This window comes from Epinephelus moara, chromosome 24 (genome assembly GCF_006386435.1).
Source record: "Epinephelus moara isolate mb chromosome 24, YSFRI_EMoa_1.0, whole genome shotgun sequence".
Lineage (NCBI taxonomy): Eukaryota > Metazoa > Chordata > Actinopteri > Perciformes > Serranidae > Epinephelus > Epinephelus moara.
In genome coordinates this window covers 14,904,189-14,922,392 of record NC_065529.1, presented here as the reverse complement: position 1 = coordinate 14,922,392, position 18,204 = coordinate 14,904,189, and the positions used below count along the sequence as shown (strand labels likewise).

General features: G+C 40.0%; 2 protein-coding genes across 4 annotated transcripts in view; one reads left to right on the top strand and one right to left on the bottom strand.

Moving 5' to 3' along the window:
- Window positions 1–77: 77 nt before the first annotated feature.
- sumf1 (sulfatase modifying factor 1) lies at window positions 78–11,984 on the bottom strand. The gene is made up of 9 exons (XM_050037608.1): window positions 11,604–11,984; window positions 7,805–7,978; window positions 7,589–7,663; window positions 6,575–6,657; window positions 4,676–4,798; window positions 4,443–4,557; window positions 3,304–3,417; window positions 2,311–2,370; window positions 78–1,526 (listed from the first exon to the last, which is right to left on the bottom strand). Exons 1-9 carry the CDS (start codon window positions 11,862–11,864, stop codon window positions 1,425–1,427), a joined length of 1,107 nt encoding a protein of 368 aa, XP_049893565.1. The 5' UTR covers window positions 11,865–11,984; the 3' UTR covers window positions 78–1,424.
- A 151-nt stretch (window positions 11,985–12,135) lies between these two features.
- Window positions 12,136–18,204, top strand: part of LOC126385721 (inositol 1,4,5-trisphosphate receptor type 1) — a 101,032-nt gene continuing 94,963 nt past the window's right edge. For all 3 annotated transcript variants that reach the window (XM_050037606.1, XM_050037605.1, XM_050037604.1), the window contains exons 1-2: window positions 12,136–12,378; window positions 14,522–14,633. In XM_050037606.1, coding sequence (XP_049893563.1) covers window positions 12,240–12,378; window positions 14,522–14,633 — 251 coding nt within the window. In that variant the 5' untranslated portion in view covers window positions 12,136–12,239. The remainder of the gene's footprint in view (window positions 12,379–14,521; window positions 14,634–18,204) is intronic.

Below are 18,204 nucleotides of genomic sequence, written 5' to 3'. Positions count from 1 at the left end.
TAATCATAAAACTCGGAGTAATAGCAAAGTAGCACCTTGAGGTTTAGCATTAGTTAAGTTTTTTTATTATTATTGTTATGGCTAATTAAAAAAATCCAGTGCTTTTCAGGTAACGGAAATTATACACACAGTGTTAAACAAAAATCTTCATAGAAAAAAGTCAGGAAATTACTGACTTCAAATTAGAACACAAATACACACACAAAGAGAAAGACAAAAGAGGCTGTTTAAATTCCCATTTGTCACAAAATTTATCAGCTTTGGTCAAAACTATATTACAGTACTTTTAAGATGAAATAATCTCTTTGTTAATCCCACAGCAGGGTCATTTTACAGCAATTCCACTTCATCATTAAAGGAACACTTCACCCACTAAATGACCATATGTATATCAGTTAGTCATGCCATGTTACCTTGAATTCATGACGAAAACTTTGATTTTCTCACATGCCACCCACCCACCCATCCATCCACTTTCATCCACTCATCTGGGGCCAGGTCACAGGGGCCATCTCCCTAGCAATGCTTCACAGTATTTCTCACATGCCTCAAGAGAAAAAGACTAACATATTGATTTAGTAATTGCTTGGTGACCATATTTATAACAACAGCAAAACTATATCAAAACATACATTTACAAACTTTTTCAAGTCTCATTTATCCAGTCGTATTGCTCATTACTTCCTAAGTGAAACTTATCTATGTTCTCTTCAAAGTCAGACTCCAAATACTGAGGGTTTTTTTTTTCTAAAATGCATGTGGGAAGTACTGTGCATTCAGCTAGTTAAATGAGACTTGGATTATGCTGCAAGACTTGTGTAAGAGTGTGTAAATGGATGTTCTGATATAGCTTTACCGTTGGTAAATGGTCCCCAATCAACCAATAAATAAGTATTTTAACCATTTTCCGTGGAGGCATGCGAGAAAAACACTGTTTTCTAAACAAATTCAAGGTAACACAGCATGACTACTTGAATTAGAAATGGTAATTCTGTCAGTGATGCATTGCTTTAAATATCAAGTGTACAGTTTACATTGACATTCAGTCCAAATCACAGCGACCCGCTGATGAAAACATATACAATAACTTACAAAGACTTCTTTGACATTTGCAAGACCACGCCACTGAAAGTTCTCTGACCCAAGCAGAAACGACTTGAGTTAAGTGCTCTCTCCACCTGTGCTCAGAGGCATAAAGAGAACAGAGACGTAGGAACAGCTGCCTTTTCTATTCAATTCTTGTGTAAAAAGTATAAGTAAAAATATAGAGTCATATAATATAAATATAAAGACACTCTCAATTTCACATCAGTGAGATGGCACATAAGAAAGCCTCTATTAAATTCCTTTCATTGCTTCATTCTACAATCAACACTTGAGTTAGAGAGCAGCTGGAATAATGGACCATGTGTATAAAACAAGCATCACCGTTGCTCCGGGGAGGCACAGCGGAAACCAAGGTTAGAGGCTGCGCTGTCTGGAGTGTTCTGGCTACGGGCTACACATCGGTATCTGTAACAGTAAGACTGGAGGAGGGGGAAAGGAGAGAGGGAAATTTACTGTCAATTAATTTATGGAGCTGCTTTGTAACAGTAAATAAAATGCAAACAGTAAAGACAATCACACAGCCACCATTTTATTTATATTATTTATACATTATTTATTGTATTTCTAATTTCGTCTTGTAGCGAGCCTATTTGTGCTCATTCATTAAGTATGTCTGACTGCTGTCCTCTCCTCCCTCGCATGGTTTATTCATATGAAACAAACCAGACCTCTGTGCTCGCAACTTATTTTGCATGCAATTAGTCACATTCCCATGGCAACCAATGCCGGTGGTAGGCAAACTGGAATGGTCACTGGTAGTGGGCGGCTCAAGTGGAGTTGCAGATAAAGTAAATGTATCATATGCGTTGCTATGAGTTCTCTTGTTCTCTCCATTTTATACTTTTCAAGTTTTTTTTTTAAACCAGACAAACAGAGTCGCTGTGCAAGTGACGAGGCAACTACTTTAGTCTCACGTACCAGGAAGAGAAGAGAGGCTGCATTTTCTCTCTTTGTACTCAAACAGGTGGAGATTAATCCAGAAATCACCTTTCCCCTTTAGAAATGCTTGTGTTAGAGCTGTTGTTGCCTGGATTCAATACTTGCCATCCAGAACTACTTTGTTTTCACTGACCTGAAAGACCTCATTGCCCTTAAAATCTGATCTCACACTGGCCTTCACGTTTGATAATCGAGGTATTAAACTTGATCTTTTGTTTATAGCTTTAGAGCATAAAGCATAAAAAAAGTGGTTGTCTTCTTTACCTTGTGGCACATGTAGGACCCTCCCTTCTTCACCTTGTCGGTGCCTGATGGAGGACCTGTCTGAACAGAGACAGAAATGGTGAGATATGAGCCTGCTTTCCATCATGCCCTCACACTTTTCTGTTGGACTCAATTTTTAACTGTAAATCGGTCACAACTCAGGCTATGAGAATTATTTATGAACTACTGAACACGCACAAAAAATAAATGGGAAACAGACTTAGATGCACCAATTTCAGAGGAAACTTGGCAAAAAATGATAGGAGAAATCTTCTCCTCTTCAATATGTCTTAGGCATGCTGTTATTCAATTCAAAGCTGTACACTGTCTGCATCGATCTAAAGTCAAGATTAAAGCTGACATAGATCCCACTGCGATGGATGCAGGTAAGCTCCAGCCACCCTGTTGCACGTGTTTGGACATGTCCAAGGCTTAACACATTTTGACAAACCATCTTTGAGATCTTCTCTAAAATATGTGGATAACGTTTGAGTCGTCCCCATTGAGTGCAATGTTTGGTGAAGCCCTGGTAGACGCCCCTCTCAGCAGCTGGCAAATCAACATGCTGGCCTTCTGTTCTCACCTGGCCAGGAGATTTATACTGTTTAAATGGAAAGATCCTGTTCCACTAACATATAGTCGGTGAATCAGGGAAGCCATGTATCCTCTTAAACTGGAGAAGATTAGATATACTGTCGGAAGGTTTACTTGGAAATGTCATACTTGGCGGCATTTTTAGAACTGGTATGGACGCTGACAGCATGACAGTGTAACTGATTTCCTTATCATTTCAATTTATTTGTGTTATTTATTTGACTTTTGTGGTTACCTGGGTATGTTTAATGGATATATGTGTATGCCTGTTTGTACCTGAGATGTAATGTGAAAATGAAAACACTTAGAAAGACCTTGCTCAAAAAAAGAAAAGATGAGACATCAGAGCTAAAACTAAACCTGGAAGACTCAGAAAGCTTACAGGTGATGTGTTCTTACTGGGTTGTGTTGCTGGTCTGTGGTGTGATGCACAGTCCACCAGTCTGAAGTCCATTCCCAAGCATTCCCCACCATGTCATACAACCCAAAACCATTGGCGGGAAAGGACATCACCTGCAGGGAATAGGGGAAGAAAAATGCCATTAATATGCGGTCTAATTAAGATTTTTATTTGAAGCACATGTTACTCCAGAAAGCATCAAAGAAGAGACTCACAAATACAGAATTTTTAATGTTCCATCTGGATTAACAGGTAGTCCAATCTGATTTTCTTCATTGTTTTTTCTTCTATTTCCCAACATGCAAAGCTGCTTAAATGAGACAGTAATTAAAATAAATTGTTAAATGTAACATTTGTGATTTCATAATCAGCGAAGCATAAACGTCCCTGTATTTTCAGCTAGTGGGACCAGATGGATGCACTTTCCTTCAGCAGCTCATACCTGTCAGTTTTTTTTTTTTTTTTATACAAATACGTTATTGAAGGCTTGCAGGAGTTAATAAAAATTCACATTTGCTTTCATATGATGTTTTTCATACTTATAGCATCCCAACAATGTTAATATATTTCAAAGTGGGAAAAAAGTAGAGAAAATAAATATAAAGAAATAAGAAAATAATAATAAAATAAAAAAGAGAAAATGATTGAGAAATAAGAAAATGAAGTAGGCTAGTATGAGTGTGCATATACATACACACACATACAATATATATATATGCATACATGAATACATACATATATACACATACATATCTGTATATACCTACACGCATACACAAAGAAGAAAAAAAGACTCTTCTCCTTTAAGGATTTTAGTGCATACATTCATGATTGATACCTCTAAGTCAGAGCTTTAAAGCTCCCCATGTGGTAAAAGAGATTGGATTAATATTATCTAATAGTTATTCATTTGATCTCTGGAAGCTGTGAGCTGCTGGTGTGACTTTATCAACATCTGAGATGAGCTCTTATCTCCAGCACCTTTCATTTCCTGTAGATTCTATAAGCAGTGGCTCAATTATAAACCTGTTTCCAGTTCATGAGCACAGTCACTCTTCCTCATCCCTGACCTGAAATATGATGCGTCTTTAACACACCCATAACTGTGGCATTTCTCATCTTCCCGTATCTGCCTTACCGGTGAAGTTTTGATGTATCCATCCTCTCCAGAGTTATGGTTTGGGAAATCCCCCTGCCAGAGGTTGGCGTAGTGTTGTCCTTTCGGGTTCAACTTGTTTCCCCAGGGGTAGAGTCTAATTACAGGGGCAGTATATCAGGACACTGACAGGAGACATACTGTATGAAAACTGCAGCACATATGCAAGCACATTGGTGTGTTTTATAGTTAGTTAGTTATAGTAAATATTGTACCTGTCTTTGAGGCCGCCCCTGCAGGCGTACTCCCATTCTGCCTCTGTAGGAAGTCTCCTGTTGGCCCAGGAACAGTAGGCGACTGCATCTTTCCAGGACACATGTAGAACAGGATGGTCCAGCCTACAAAAAACAAAACAAAACAAGTTTCAGGTTAATAACTGAGCTTGTATTTTGTTTTATCAGTTTGCTTTGGCCAAAAGATAGATAAAAGAGACAGGTGAGATTTTGCTTTTGAATTAATACTTAAAACTTAATGGAGTCTGTCTTGAAGAGATACGTCATCCCCAAATGACCATTTGCATATTAATTACTAGGACCATTTTACTTTGAATTTGTGAAGAAAGCTTTGTTTTTCTCACATCCCTCCAGTAACCGGAGAATCCCAAAACTGAGAAAATTCTTGATGTAATGAGGTAAAAGGGGTCCGCATTTAACAACAACAAAACTATATCAATAGATCATTTTACAAACTCTCACACAACTCATGCAATATAATCCAAGTCTCATTTATCCAGTCGTATGCTCAGTACTTCCTAAACAGACAGCCCTTTAAGATGGGGAACTAACTGAAAGTGAAAATTTTCTGTGTTCTCCTGACTCCATTGACAAAAACAGTAATTTTGCCTCACTGAACACGGGAGCTGCTGTTCTACCACTGCCTCGATCTGTTGGCTTGTTTGCGTTATTGTGTGCCTTTAGTTAATCTGAACTAACCCTTTGAAACACCAAAGCTTCATTTTTAAACTTCTGAACTTGCCCTGAGCCAAACAGCCTTGTCCCAAACAAGAATATATGACTTCAAACAATCAAAAATCTGAAACAAACAGTACGTACTGATAACATTGGTGTAAAAATGTACTGCATTAATCATCTTTGTTTTGAATATATTTTTTGTGAAAATGTTGGCCCTTTAAAGACCTGTCAACTCTGTCAGTTTTCTACAAAAACATCATTTAATCAGGCATATAAAGGGGTAAACTATATCCAAAGGACTCCTGTCTCACTTCCTGGTTTCTAAAAAGCTGAAGTGCTGCTCAAGCACTGGTAAGCTTTCTACTTTTTGAGTAATTCATTAAATAATATTGCTATCGAGTTTGTCTCAACTGTAACATGTCAAATCCATAGCCCTTCTAAATCAAAACTAAATAAGAATTATGATTTAACAATGAGTATTTTGATTAGCATGAAGATGCTTACTACGACTGCTGTGAAATGAATTTAATATAACTTTCTGTCAACTCTGTAAGACGTCAGCGCCATCAGATCTTACCTCTGACACCCATCATGGATGACGTTCAAGAAAAACATAAATCACTGGGAGGTTGGCTCATTACAAGGTTTAATAACCAAGACTTCAGTCTTTTAAAGTGTATTATATAAGTATATTATTTCCAGGGTGGGTGATGGGGAGCAGAATCTGCAGTCATTGCTCTGTTCAAAATGCATTTGGAAGTGCAGAAGAAGCTCACATGAAACTACAGCAGTCAGCAGCAGGTTTGATCCAAACTTAGTCTTTTCAGTGCCAAATTCCTGGTGTTTTCTGGATAAAATGTTTCCATGAAGAGTTGCAGTGGAGGGACAAAAAAGACCATAACTTCAGACAAACCCACAATATTTGTCTCACTCACTGCTGAAGCCTTATATTTGCTTTTTCTGAACTTCAGCAGGGCACTGCAGATTTTGTTCCCCATTGCTTACACTAAAATCACTTCCATGACCAGTATGGTAACTGTAAGAACTGTAACAGTAAACAAAACATGGTTTCAATGTACATATCAATGTGCCAGTATTGTTTTAAGACAGAAAAAAATGTGAACCTTTAATCTGATATAACAAAAAAAAAAAGGTGAAAATGAGCGTTTGGGGGTTTCTAGCATATATGGAGCATCTTTCTACCTGTCTGTGATGTCAGAGTCTGGACCATCAGGGTGCCTCCAGTTGGCCCCTTTGACTGGAAGCCACCAGGGGGCAGCAGCCACCTAATAACAAAGTTATGGGTACAACGATTACTGGCTAATATTATGCTTCTTTCATACTCTTCATTCCATTTTCTCTCCCATAAACACGCTGCAGGGTTCATCTAGAATTGTCTTTAGCGTGTATGATTGCAATGGTACTAATGCTTTCCAGTGTTGCCACACTAATGGCTACACAGCATCTTCTCAGCCACATGATCAGGCTGCACATGACAGCTGAGATGAAGCAGTAAATTCTGGCTTTCGTCTGTGGGAGGCCTGCTGTGCTCAAGCTTCTTACAACCAATCTGTGAACATTCGCAAGACTCTTAAATAACAGTAGTACATGTCGTCTGGTCTATCTAGAGCCAAAAATATGTGCAACCCAAGGCTGGAGAGTCCTGCAGAAATGGGCTTAGTGCACATAGATTACTCTACAGATGCTCACATACATCAATATAACATTACATGGACAAATTGACAGACACGCAACATGGAGATTGTTAATTTTCTCTCACATTATGTTTCAATAAACACACAAGGGTGGTCTTTCTTCTCCTCGCATGGCTTCCATGCCATGTTATCTGACATAGTTGTTAGCTGCAGCCTTAGTAAGTAGGCAGGTGCACTTTTGATGTTGGAGTGACTCAAAAAGCAGGAAACCGAAACTCTGTCCAACTTGAACAACAAAGCATGTGAACTTCTTCCTCTGGCCCCAAGTTGCTCCAAATTTCCAGGGCAACCACAAAGAGAGTGTGCCCAGCTGTGAGTCATTTCATGTTTGCGTGTGTCCTGATGAAGAAAAACGATCAAGGTGTACATGTCTGAAGTCTTTCTACAGGGCTCCAAAAGGCTGAGACTAATAATCGTGGCACTAACAACACTTCATACTGGAGTAGTGTCAGAAAAAAAGTGAGTTGTACAGGTGTGTCAGCTGTTGAATAATCACACTTACTGCCTGGCTGATTTGGTTCTTCACACTCTCGCTCAAAATCCCCTCGAATACAAATGAGTCTCCAAATTTCTCTGCCTAAAAGCACAAGGATAAAAACGTTATGAGCCGAGGGGATGTCTGTTAACCTCATAGCATTAAACACAGATAGATAGATAGATAGATAGATAGATAGATAGATAGATAGATAGATAGATAGATAGATAGACACATACATACCTCAGTAATGTATCCTGTGGCATTGACGAAGCTTTCAAACTGTCTGACAGAGACTTCCTGGATGTCCATGTAGAAGGAGTCCACATGCACCAGCCTCTGAGGACCCTCGCCATCTGCAGGGATGGCTGGGTTGTCCGTTCCCATCAGGAACTCTCCTCCAGAAATCAGCACCATCTGTAGCAGGAAATAACCTTTTGTAAGTGCTTTCACATGCAGACAGAAATGTTTGAAGAAAGTTACGGAAGTAACAGGATTAAGAGTCTTTAAAAAGGCTGGAAACTTAATCTATTCTACACTTGGGAGTAATCAGATCATTAGGCTGCACAATACCGCCATAAACTCCAGAAGTTCATGTCAAAGGCATACAGTGCAGTTATAAAATCATATCAACAGCAGTAAAAGGGTACAAATAAAATGTAATGAGTAAATGTATGAGATAATACAAAGCATAACTCAGGAGAGGAGATCATTATGAGACTGACAGTTGGCTATTTACATATTTGTGCTATTTAAATGCAGCGTTAATGCAGCTTTGAAACGCATAGCTGTAATTCGCTTTTCCTCCAATTTGTCCTACAGCACAGCACCACATGTCACCTACACTGAATTATCTGTGTATTGTGCAGAGCCTGTTGTCTAATATTGCCTGAGGTTTCACAGAGCACAGGGAGCTTCATGCCTCGAACTGACTCTGAGGCAGTCAGACTGCTTCACTAGGATTGGCAAACCCCGGCTATGACCTTAACTCCTCTCTAACCCTTGCCAAAAATAACAATCTAATTGGAGAAGCTTGTTGAGGGACACATTGGAGCATAAAACACATTGCCCTTTCCTCAGAACCAGATGAGAGAAATCTATAAATACTAGTGAATAAGGAAATAGAATTAATACGGTAGTCCACTTATTTCAACCGCAACACAAACATGCGGTCTGTCTCGGAAGCAGTCTGAAATAATAAAAAAACTGTTGGAGAGTATCTCGAATAACGAGTAGGCTCATCAGTCCATTAAAGGGTCACTTTGATATTTTTCAGCCTTAAAGGGATAGGATCAGGGATCAGATTTTTTGAAGTGGGGTTTTATGGGGTATTTATTCATAATCAGTGTATCACGTAGTAGATGTCAGTTGGCACACCCTCAATTTAGAGAAGCAGACTGGAGTCCGACACAGAAGCTAAGCAATGTACAGCTGTGGATGGGGGTCATGCCCAGTCAAACATATTTTTTGTACCTGAAAAACAATGTCCCACATTAAAAAAAAAATCTGTATCAGTTTAAGTATACACTATATCAAGAGTATTATAACTGCTTTACCTTACTGTCAGACAGTGATATCTGATGAGATAAGTCGAGTCTCGCTTTTAATAGAGCAATGTAATGGCTTCATTTTCCCGTCGGAGATCACTTTCTGACAGCAAGGTAAAGCATTGAAAATATTCTAAATATAGACTACACTTAAACTGATGTAGATTTTTTTAAAGTCGTTAAAATACATTTGTTGCTGACCCAAATCCAGAGCAGCACATTGCTTAGCTTCCGTGTCAGACTCCAGTCTGCTTCTCTAAATTGGGAGCCTGCCAACTAACATATTGTATGTAATATACAGTCTATGAATAAGTACCCCATACAACCCCACTTCAAAAGATCAAAATTATCCCTTTAACCCTGTAGTTGGCAGCTGTGAAACAGGCTGCAATGTAATCATTCGCGGCAGTTATGAAATGTCAATTTACATCCAGTAGAAGTGCTTGTTTTTTGCCACTGACAGACTCAGATTGTCATTATAAGAGTCTGACAACATTATGGAAATGACACCTACAGAGATGGACCTTTTTGTTAAAGTGCAAAATCATTTTAGTCTAACCAGAAACAACACTGAAATCACTATTGTCAAAGATCAGCCCCAAAGAGGTGGTCTCGGTCCAGATCAAACTGAACCATGGAGCTACAGTAGCACATCACAAGAAGAGGAGACAACTTTATAAAGAGTTAGTTGGTGAAAAATTGACAAAAACTGACACTTTTCCGTTACCTTCCCAGAGGATGAGAGAGAGACAACAGGAGAGGACAGAAGAACCTGTCTATAAACCAATCAGTGTCAAGTACAAGGAGATGTACCTCATGTAGGTGATGACGACAGCACGCAGGTATGTCATGCATGGTTCTTTAATGTGCTTGCATATTTGCAATGTGAAACCCATACTAACTGGATCAAACATATACAATGTAAGAAAAATGTGCTCAGACTTTCATGTGTGTAAAAGCCCTATTGGATGTAAATTGATGGCGCATATCGTAAAACTTCAATTAAATGCCTAGTCTCTCTTTCTAGCCTGGTGTAGCTACACATTTTGACGAATAAAGATTAGACACCTGGTCTGGTTGCCAAGCTGTTTATTTTTACAGAAGTTCTTTGGATGTATAAAACCAGATTGTTTACTCTCCCCTTGACCTAATATTAGCTGTTTAGATTGTACATATAAATATAAATGTTGAAACTTTTGTCAGTATGGAGATGCTACACATCATTAGCTCATTTTATTTCATTTTACTGAAACCATGATCACCAGAGAAGACCATAATTCATTAAAATTTACCAGCATGATGAAAAACAAGTGGTGACTCACTTCCTCTGAGGCTGGCATAAAGTCTGATTATGTTTCCATTCCTCGATTACCCAGTAAGTTATATATATTGATATTTCTTGTTTCCGTAAGGGTCCACTGATCAAAAGAGTCAAGTGTTTTTATGAAGACTAATCCAAGTTAGGAAAATTGTTTTAACAGGATAAACTGGTGTTGTGTTGGTATGCTGGGTGCTGTAATCAACAAGTGTCATAACATAATACATAATTGACATGTTATTCAAAGCCTTATTTTTATCCAAGTAAAATTCATACTGGTTCAAATAAACAATTTGATTGTATTTTCCATCTTTGCTGAGCAACAGTTTGGTGTGAAAGGAATTTAAGGCCTGTCTCAAATACAGGCCTGTCGAGTTCAGCAACTGAAGCAAAAAATAGCCTACTACTAAGGCTACTAATGGAGGCTTACGGTAATTGCCTTGAGTGGTTACACTGCAACCCATTTCGCCACTGCCAGTTGCAGCGCTATCACTCAATGCTGGCCCAATTTCAAAAACTGTTTCTCCCTGTAGACACAAAAACTTGGAAAAACAGGGTACTGGCCGAAAAAATACCCACTACCTTTTAAATCCACTCGACTTGGTACCTGGTTGAGATGAGTTGAACTGATTTGCAGTGCAAAACTGTGCAGCTGCTGAGAGGGTTTTTAGTCTGTTTAAGGCAGTGGTTCTCAAACTTTGTATGTCATGCCCCTCTTCAGAAGCTGAAAATTTTACTTTGGTGAAATCAGGCTCAGCATGATGGTTGCAGCAAACTATTGTTTATGTTTCCTGCTTAGCTCAAAATTTATCCATCTCCATATTTATCCCTGGTTATTCATGCTCCATCTGCAATGACTCCCCACAGTTTGAGAACCACTTCAAATGGACAAATGGATACCACACCAGTCTAACTTGTATGTACTGAGCCCCCTATGTGGAAGTCATCATGTTAGGGAGATCATCCTCGAACTCAGTTCAACTTTAATGCCTGTTTAGTTAATCTAATGTGGTCTGTACCTTAGGCTATATTTCAGTTTAGGTTTTAAATAATATGAAGTAACATTTCTAGATTCCCTGGTGGTCCATTGAGCAGAAGTCTCAGTAGGGACATGTGTTGCATGTCTTGTCTACTATGAGCTGTCCAGTAGAGTAATAAAAGGACAGCTGTATATTACCTGACTTTGTATCTTCTTCTCCTCTCCCTGGGCCTCAGGGTGCCTCTCATTGGCGCTTCTGGAGTATTTGTCCGCTGGCTCTGCAGACTCTGTCCCGTCCTCCACAGGCTCCACAGCAGCGGCTCTCTTCAGGCTCTCACAGCCGCAGCCGGCTGCTCTCTGCGGGGCGGCGGGTTGTGACTGAGCCCCGCATGAACCCTGGTTACACAGCGCTTCATTCACGCAACCAAAGACTAACAACAAGGCAAAACAGCGAGCCATACTTGCAGGACGCGGCTCAAGATGTGCTCATGTTGTTGATACCCTGACTTCCGCAAAGTCACGTGGTCAGTCAGCTGGCTGCGGTGTAAGACAAGTAACTCTTTCCTGCCCGGAGTGAATGTTGGTGTTTATTTCTATTTGAAAAGTGACTAAATTGCAAAATATGATGAAATATGTAAATAAAGCAGATTCAGGTTGTTTGAATGTACATCAAATGACGCCCTTGAAAATATTATTCAGATGAATGATCAAACAAACCCATAAATGTGATGCTGTTTGACAGTTTCGATCCAACAGGAGACTTTTTTTTTTTTTTGCACCGTTAAAATCAGTGTGAGCACAGCTTGGATTCCCCTGGTGGTGGGATGGGACCACATGGACATCATTTCCCAGCTATCAACACTACGGCCGCTTGAGAAGAAGAAGAAGTGGCAGCGAGCCAGGCAGCTGAGCCGAGCCAGTGTGCTGCCTGCCTCAGTGAACACAGCCCCGGAGCACCGACAGGCGCGGAAAGGTGATAGAGCTGTCACACACACACACACACACACACACACACACACTAAAAACTGGATTATTACAGTCGCTGACGGCTGGATCTGCCCCTCGGCCCGGTGGTGAAGAGGAGAGCCGCAGTCATGTTGTCCTAGCCGGTCCAGAAGAAGCTGAACACCCGAGCGTTTACCACGACCGAGGTAAAGTTGAGCGCACAACTTGTGCAGTTTACCATCTTCCTATCTCTATCTGCTGGCAGCGGAGAGGACAGAGATTTGGTTCGCTCTCCTTAAATGGTTAACAAAATGTTCCCAGCTCATGACCAGCGCCTGTGATGTCCTCGTGTACACACAGTCAAAAACAACCAAAGAAATGAGTCCGACAGTAATTTGGGATTAACTGTGAAAGTGTGATTGCGGATGCCGAATCCAATGACAGCGCTTTCGCGTTTGCTCAAGTTTCCTGTGGGTTTTATTGGTGGGATCAAAAGGCCTGCAGGGAAGATGCGCACCTTTGTTGTGGAATAGCTGACCGTTTCGTGATTTATGTCACAGTTTTGGGCTTGCAACACACGGCCATTTCTTTGAGTGTATTTCTGTGTGGTTTATCGACCTCAGTGAGACGCAGTGCTTCAGATAACCTGAGTGAGGTGGACCTGCACTGCTCACATATCAGCTGTAGCGGCGATGACCTGTTGCAGGTGCACAAACCTTCCTAGTGGCTGGCTGCAGCTCCCTAATCATTAACTGTGTAGCCCTGCAAACCACGACACAAACAGGCAACAGTAACAGCAGAGAATTTCCCTGCAGCTTCTATGCAAATCCTTGCAGTCAGACATAGAGAGAGTGGCATCAGTAAGTCTCACCCTGTCAGGGAGGGAACCCTCGCTTTTTAACAGTTGCACTGCCAGCTAAGTACTCAGTGGCTATATGAATATGTGTGTGGATATTTAGTGAGTGTATTGACATGATCATATCTGCAAATGCAAACTGAATCCACCACTGGTGTTATTTAACAGCATCTTAATAGTTGTAGATTATTTTCACAATCATTACAGATATTATCATAATGGGATTTGAAATAAGGATGCCTCTGCTGCTCTTTAGCAGGGCTGTGTATTGGCAATAATCTGGAGATACGTGAGTATCACAATACAGTGGTGATGATTCAGTATATTGCCATACTATAAGCAAGGCGATCTTTTTAAATCTAATTTTAAGAAAACGGTTATAGTATAAAGCAGTGGTTCTCAGCTATGTGTCTGGGGACCCCCAGGGGTCCTTGAGGGAGTTACAGGGGTTTCCCCAAAAATGGGGAACTTTTTATTTTCTCTATTTACTATAGAACTGAGCTCAGCATGAGTAAGAGTGATAACTATTCTGATTATAAGATTGTTTCACTTCCTCCACAGTTGTCTCCTCAACTGTAGTTGACAGCTAGTGAATTCTGGTTAATCATATCTAACAACCAACATCTTTTCAGATGGGGTTCCCTGAAGCAAAATCTTATGGCGGTCCGTGACATAATGTTTATCAATTTATGGGTCCTTGCATTGGCAATTATGAGACAGTGGGCCCAGCTAAGAAAAAGGCCTCACCACCTCTCCTACACAGGAGCAAGACACACAGACTTTGTGGAAGTTTTGCGCCTCTTTGTAGTTCTTTTTTTGGGGCGTTTTGTTCCGTTGGGGTAATTTTCTGTCTTTTTTTGTCATTTTTGGTGTCTTTGTGGTCATTTTGAGTCTCTTCCTGGTCAGTACGTGATAATTTGACATTTTGCAAGTGAATCTAGGGAGGCCCTGACACTTTGGGCCCCTGGGCCTGTGCCCGTTATACCTGGTTAGTAATCCATCCGTCCTTGACACAAAAAGGTTGAGAACCATTGGTATAAAGAACACACTACTAATCAGAACAGTGTGATCAACATCATAGCACTACCTTGTAACATTTGCCTTTATCAGTAAAAAATAAAGTAGAAGTGCACGATTCTTTAGGTGAACAAATTAAGATAATAAAAAGCAAACAATAAAAAATCAATAAACATAATATCGCATTACTTAAGTGTATCAATATTTTCTTACACCCCAGCTCTTTATGCTTTTTTGATGATAGCACATCTAACATTGGGAACATTTTACTAATTTTTTCTCCTTTCCTCCACTGTAGGTGTTCCCTGTGTGTCAAACATGTCGGATAAAATGTCGAGCTTCCTGCATATCGGGGACATCTGCTCCCTGTACGCAGAGGGATCCACCAATGGTTTCATCAGCACCCTGGGGTACGTCCATCTCACTGGCCTAACATTATGTGTGTGGGCCTGCTTCACACTTCTCTCTGTTTCTCTGTTTCACTCTAAGCTGAGCAGCATTTGTAAGGCAGGAAATCACACTAGTAGTGGCCACTGTTAACCACTTTTTTAGAAAGTTTGATTAAGTGACAACCAAATTTTGGTGCCTTTAGAAAGAGCATCTCTGGATTTTGTGTCCCTGTGTAAACGTTTGTTTGCATGTGTCACAGGCATTATATGTAGTTAAGGGGAGATAAATGGATGTAAGATTGCAGTTTATCTTGTGGAAGAAAGCTGTGAAAACAGTGGGAGGCCTTTGATGTGATGCCTTGGCCATGGCGGACCCCGCCACTGATAGTGCTGGGAGAAAAGGAAATATATGGGCGGCAAATGCATAGTTAATGATAAAGTGTGTGTGTGTGTGTGTGTGTTTGTGAGAGGGTGGCAGGAGTGGGTGTGGAGGGCAGAGTTGAAGTGAGAAAAAAAAATGCTGAGGTGGTGCTTCGTGCAGTACACAACACTAATGGTAAACCTCTGTTTACAAGCTACTGATTCACCCACACAGGTAAAGCAATGTTGTGCTGTTTTTGTACATTAGTTCCACCTCATATAAACACAATAACAGCAGTTCTGATATTCAGTTAGATGTATATTGATCATTTACTCTATTTGTGGGAATCGCAGAATGGCCTAGAGCATTGTAGTCTTAAAGGAACACTTTACCCACAAAATGATAATTTGTTTATCTGTTACTCATCCCGTATGACATTGTATTCATGAAGAAAACTTTGTTTTTCTCACATGCCTCCACAGTAAATGAAGAATCCAAAATGGAAGAATAATCTTGATGAAGAGAAGTAAAGGGTTTCGCATTTAATAACAGCAAAACTATATTAAAACATCCGTTTCCAAACTCGCACACAACTCATGCAGTATAATCCAAGTCTAATTTATCCAGTCGCATGCTCTGTACTTCCCAAACACATGCCTTTTCACCAAAACCTTACTATTTAAAACACTTGCACAGTCACACACAATGACGACTAGCGAACCTGGTCAAGTTCAAGCGTTTCAACTCAGCTTGTGCATTCCATTGAGTTCAAACGCACACGCTTGCCCAAGCGTGTTATTCATCTGTGCGTGTGACTGTTTATGTGGTGTGTTTTAAATAGTAAGGTTTTAGTGAAAAAGCATGTGTTTGGGAAGTTCTGACCATAAGACTGGATAAATGACACTTGGTTTATACTGCATGAGCTGTGTGAGAGTCTGCAAATGGATATTTTGATATAGTTTTGCTGTTGTTTAACGCAGACCCCCTTTACTTCAATTCATCATGAATTTTCTCAATTTTTATGATTCTTTGTTTGCCCTGGAGTCATTGGCGAGAAAAGATGAATTCAACATAACGTTGGGTGAGTAAGTGATACACAAATGATCATTTTGTGGGTGAAGTATTACTTTAAGATATCACTGACACAATAACGAGTCACACTTGTTGCATTTAACCTTTCTTCTTCTGTTCTTAGTGAAAACAGGGCAATAAGACAAAACAAGCCTTAATGCTTTGCTAGTAGAAACCATAGTATATTTCTAGGAAGGTGCTGTATATTGTAGCATCCGTAATGCTAGCAGGGCTATCAGCTTAGTGTCCAAGACCCCCTCCCACTCATGAAAAATGGAATGACCTACAGCAAAGACTGAGTCACTATAGAGACATTGTGGCCTTTCTCGAGTTCCTGCACTTCCCACGTACACACAATCTCTTTCTCTCTCTCACACACACACACATACACACACATACAAGTGCACATATTTACAAAACTGTCATGACAGATTTGGCCAGGAGCCATCTTTTCCACGCACAACCACCAACCCAGCAGCATTCTCCAGATCATCTGCCCTTAGAGGAAGAAATCATATTGAGAAGAGAGAAGGCTCTATGAGAAGTACAGCGTCTCCAGCTGAGCAGCATTCCCTGCTCCTGTTTGGTAACTGGAGATCAGAGTCTGTGGGCAAATTAAAGGTTAAAAATGTTAAAAATGCTGCTTTGTACAGTGAGCCTGCAACAGGACCTGCACTGTTTGTTCAAAGGTGTAACTGTTAAACTGATGTTAATTGCTGACTGGATTAGCAAGTTATTATGATCGTCCACACATGCCGATGACCGCACACACATGCACACACGCACGCTCACACGCACATAGTCTGTGTGATTTCTTCTTCACACTTCCGGATATTTTCTCACTTTTTTAATTTAAGTCTGCAGTCTTGTTCCTTGAGGTGTACGGTCTGGAGCAGTAGACGGGTCTGTTTGGACAACTGTAGACATTCCCCGGGAAAAAGGCTTGAAATGGATGTGGGATTTGGCCCGTGTCCAGACAAGTGTTATTCTAAGCCAGTAAAAGTTAAATTTGTCACCAGAAATTCCAGCCTGCCCACAGGTCATCCATTCCAGAATGATTTTCATTATTGTGTGGAGTCTCAGAATAAATATGCCGCAGCTATTTCAGAGCTCTCAATGAAAGTAGGAAACGCCAGTGGAGATTTTTACTGCAGGAGCTTTTGTTGGGATGCTTTGTTTTGGCCACTAACACACACCCAAACCAGTTTACACACAAACCCACAGGGATTATAGAGATGGAGTGGCTTACAGTAGCTCAGATAGCAGAGTTACATAACAATACATCTCTATAAATATTTGTGAATGATTCTTAATTATTGTGCTGATAACGTCAGCCAATTTAATCATTCATTTGATTGTCAAAACATTAATCAATTGAGAAATTTTTCTAGCAAAATTTCTACTCGCCTACCTCGCCTGTGTAAATTAAATCACATTTGTGTTGGAGCATTTTTGACAGGCATTTTTTAGTATTTTTGACACTCACTACATTGAATTATTAATCCAGAAATAATTCAGAAATGAGTAATTTAGGGCTTCAACTAACAATTATTTTCATTTCTGAATATTCTGCTTATTACTCCATAGAAGAATAAACTACCAAATATTTACATTTGAGAAGCTATAATCACTTAACTTTTGGCACTTTATGCTTAAGAACATAACTTATTAAGAGATCAGTGGATTAAAATATAATTTGATTATTTTGCGGTTGGTGTTTTCATGTTGTAATTTGACTAATTACTTCGGCTCAAGAATAAATAACAAAAACATAATAACTCAACATAACTGATTAAGAAGGCTGGCTCCATTATTTGCTGCAAACCAGACACATTTGAGGCTGTGATGGAGCGGAGGACACTGAACAAACAGTTATCCATTACTGATAATCCCGACCACCCTCTCCACCACCTGCTGGACAGACAGCGGAGCTCTTTCTATAACAGAGAGGACAGATACAGGAAATCTTTCCTGCCCAAAGCAATATCTCTTTACAACACCTCACCTCTGTCTAACAGAGAACTCTCAGCTGTACAGTTCTGTCCCAACTAAACTCTACTCTGCTTTGCTCTTCAATAACCTTGAACATGGCAAATTTTCATTCTTCCACTCTATGTCACTGCATTCTTAAAACTTCAACATATTTGCACACTTGTTAAT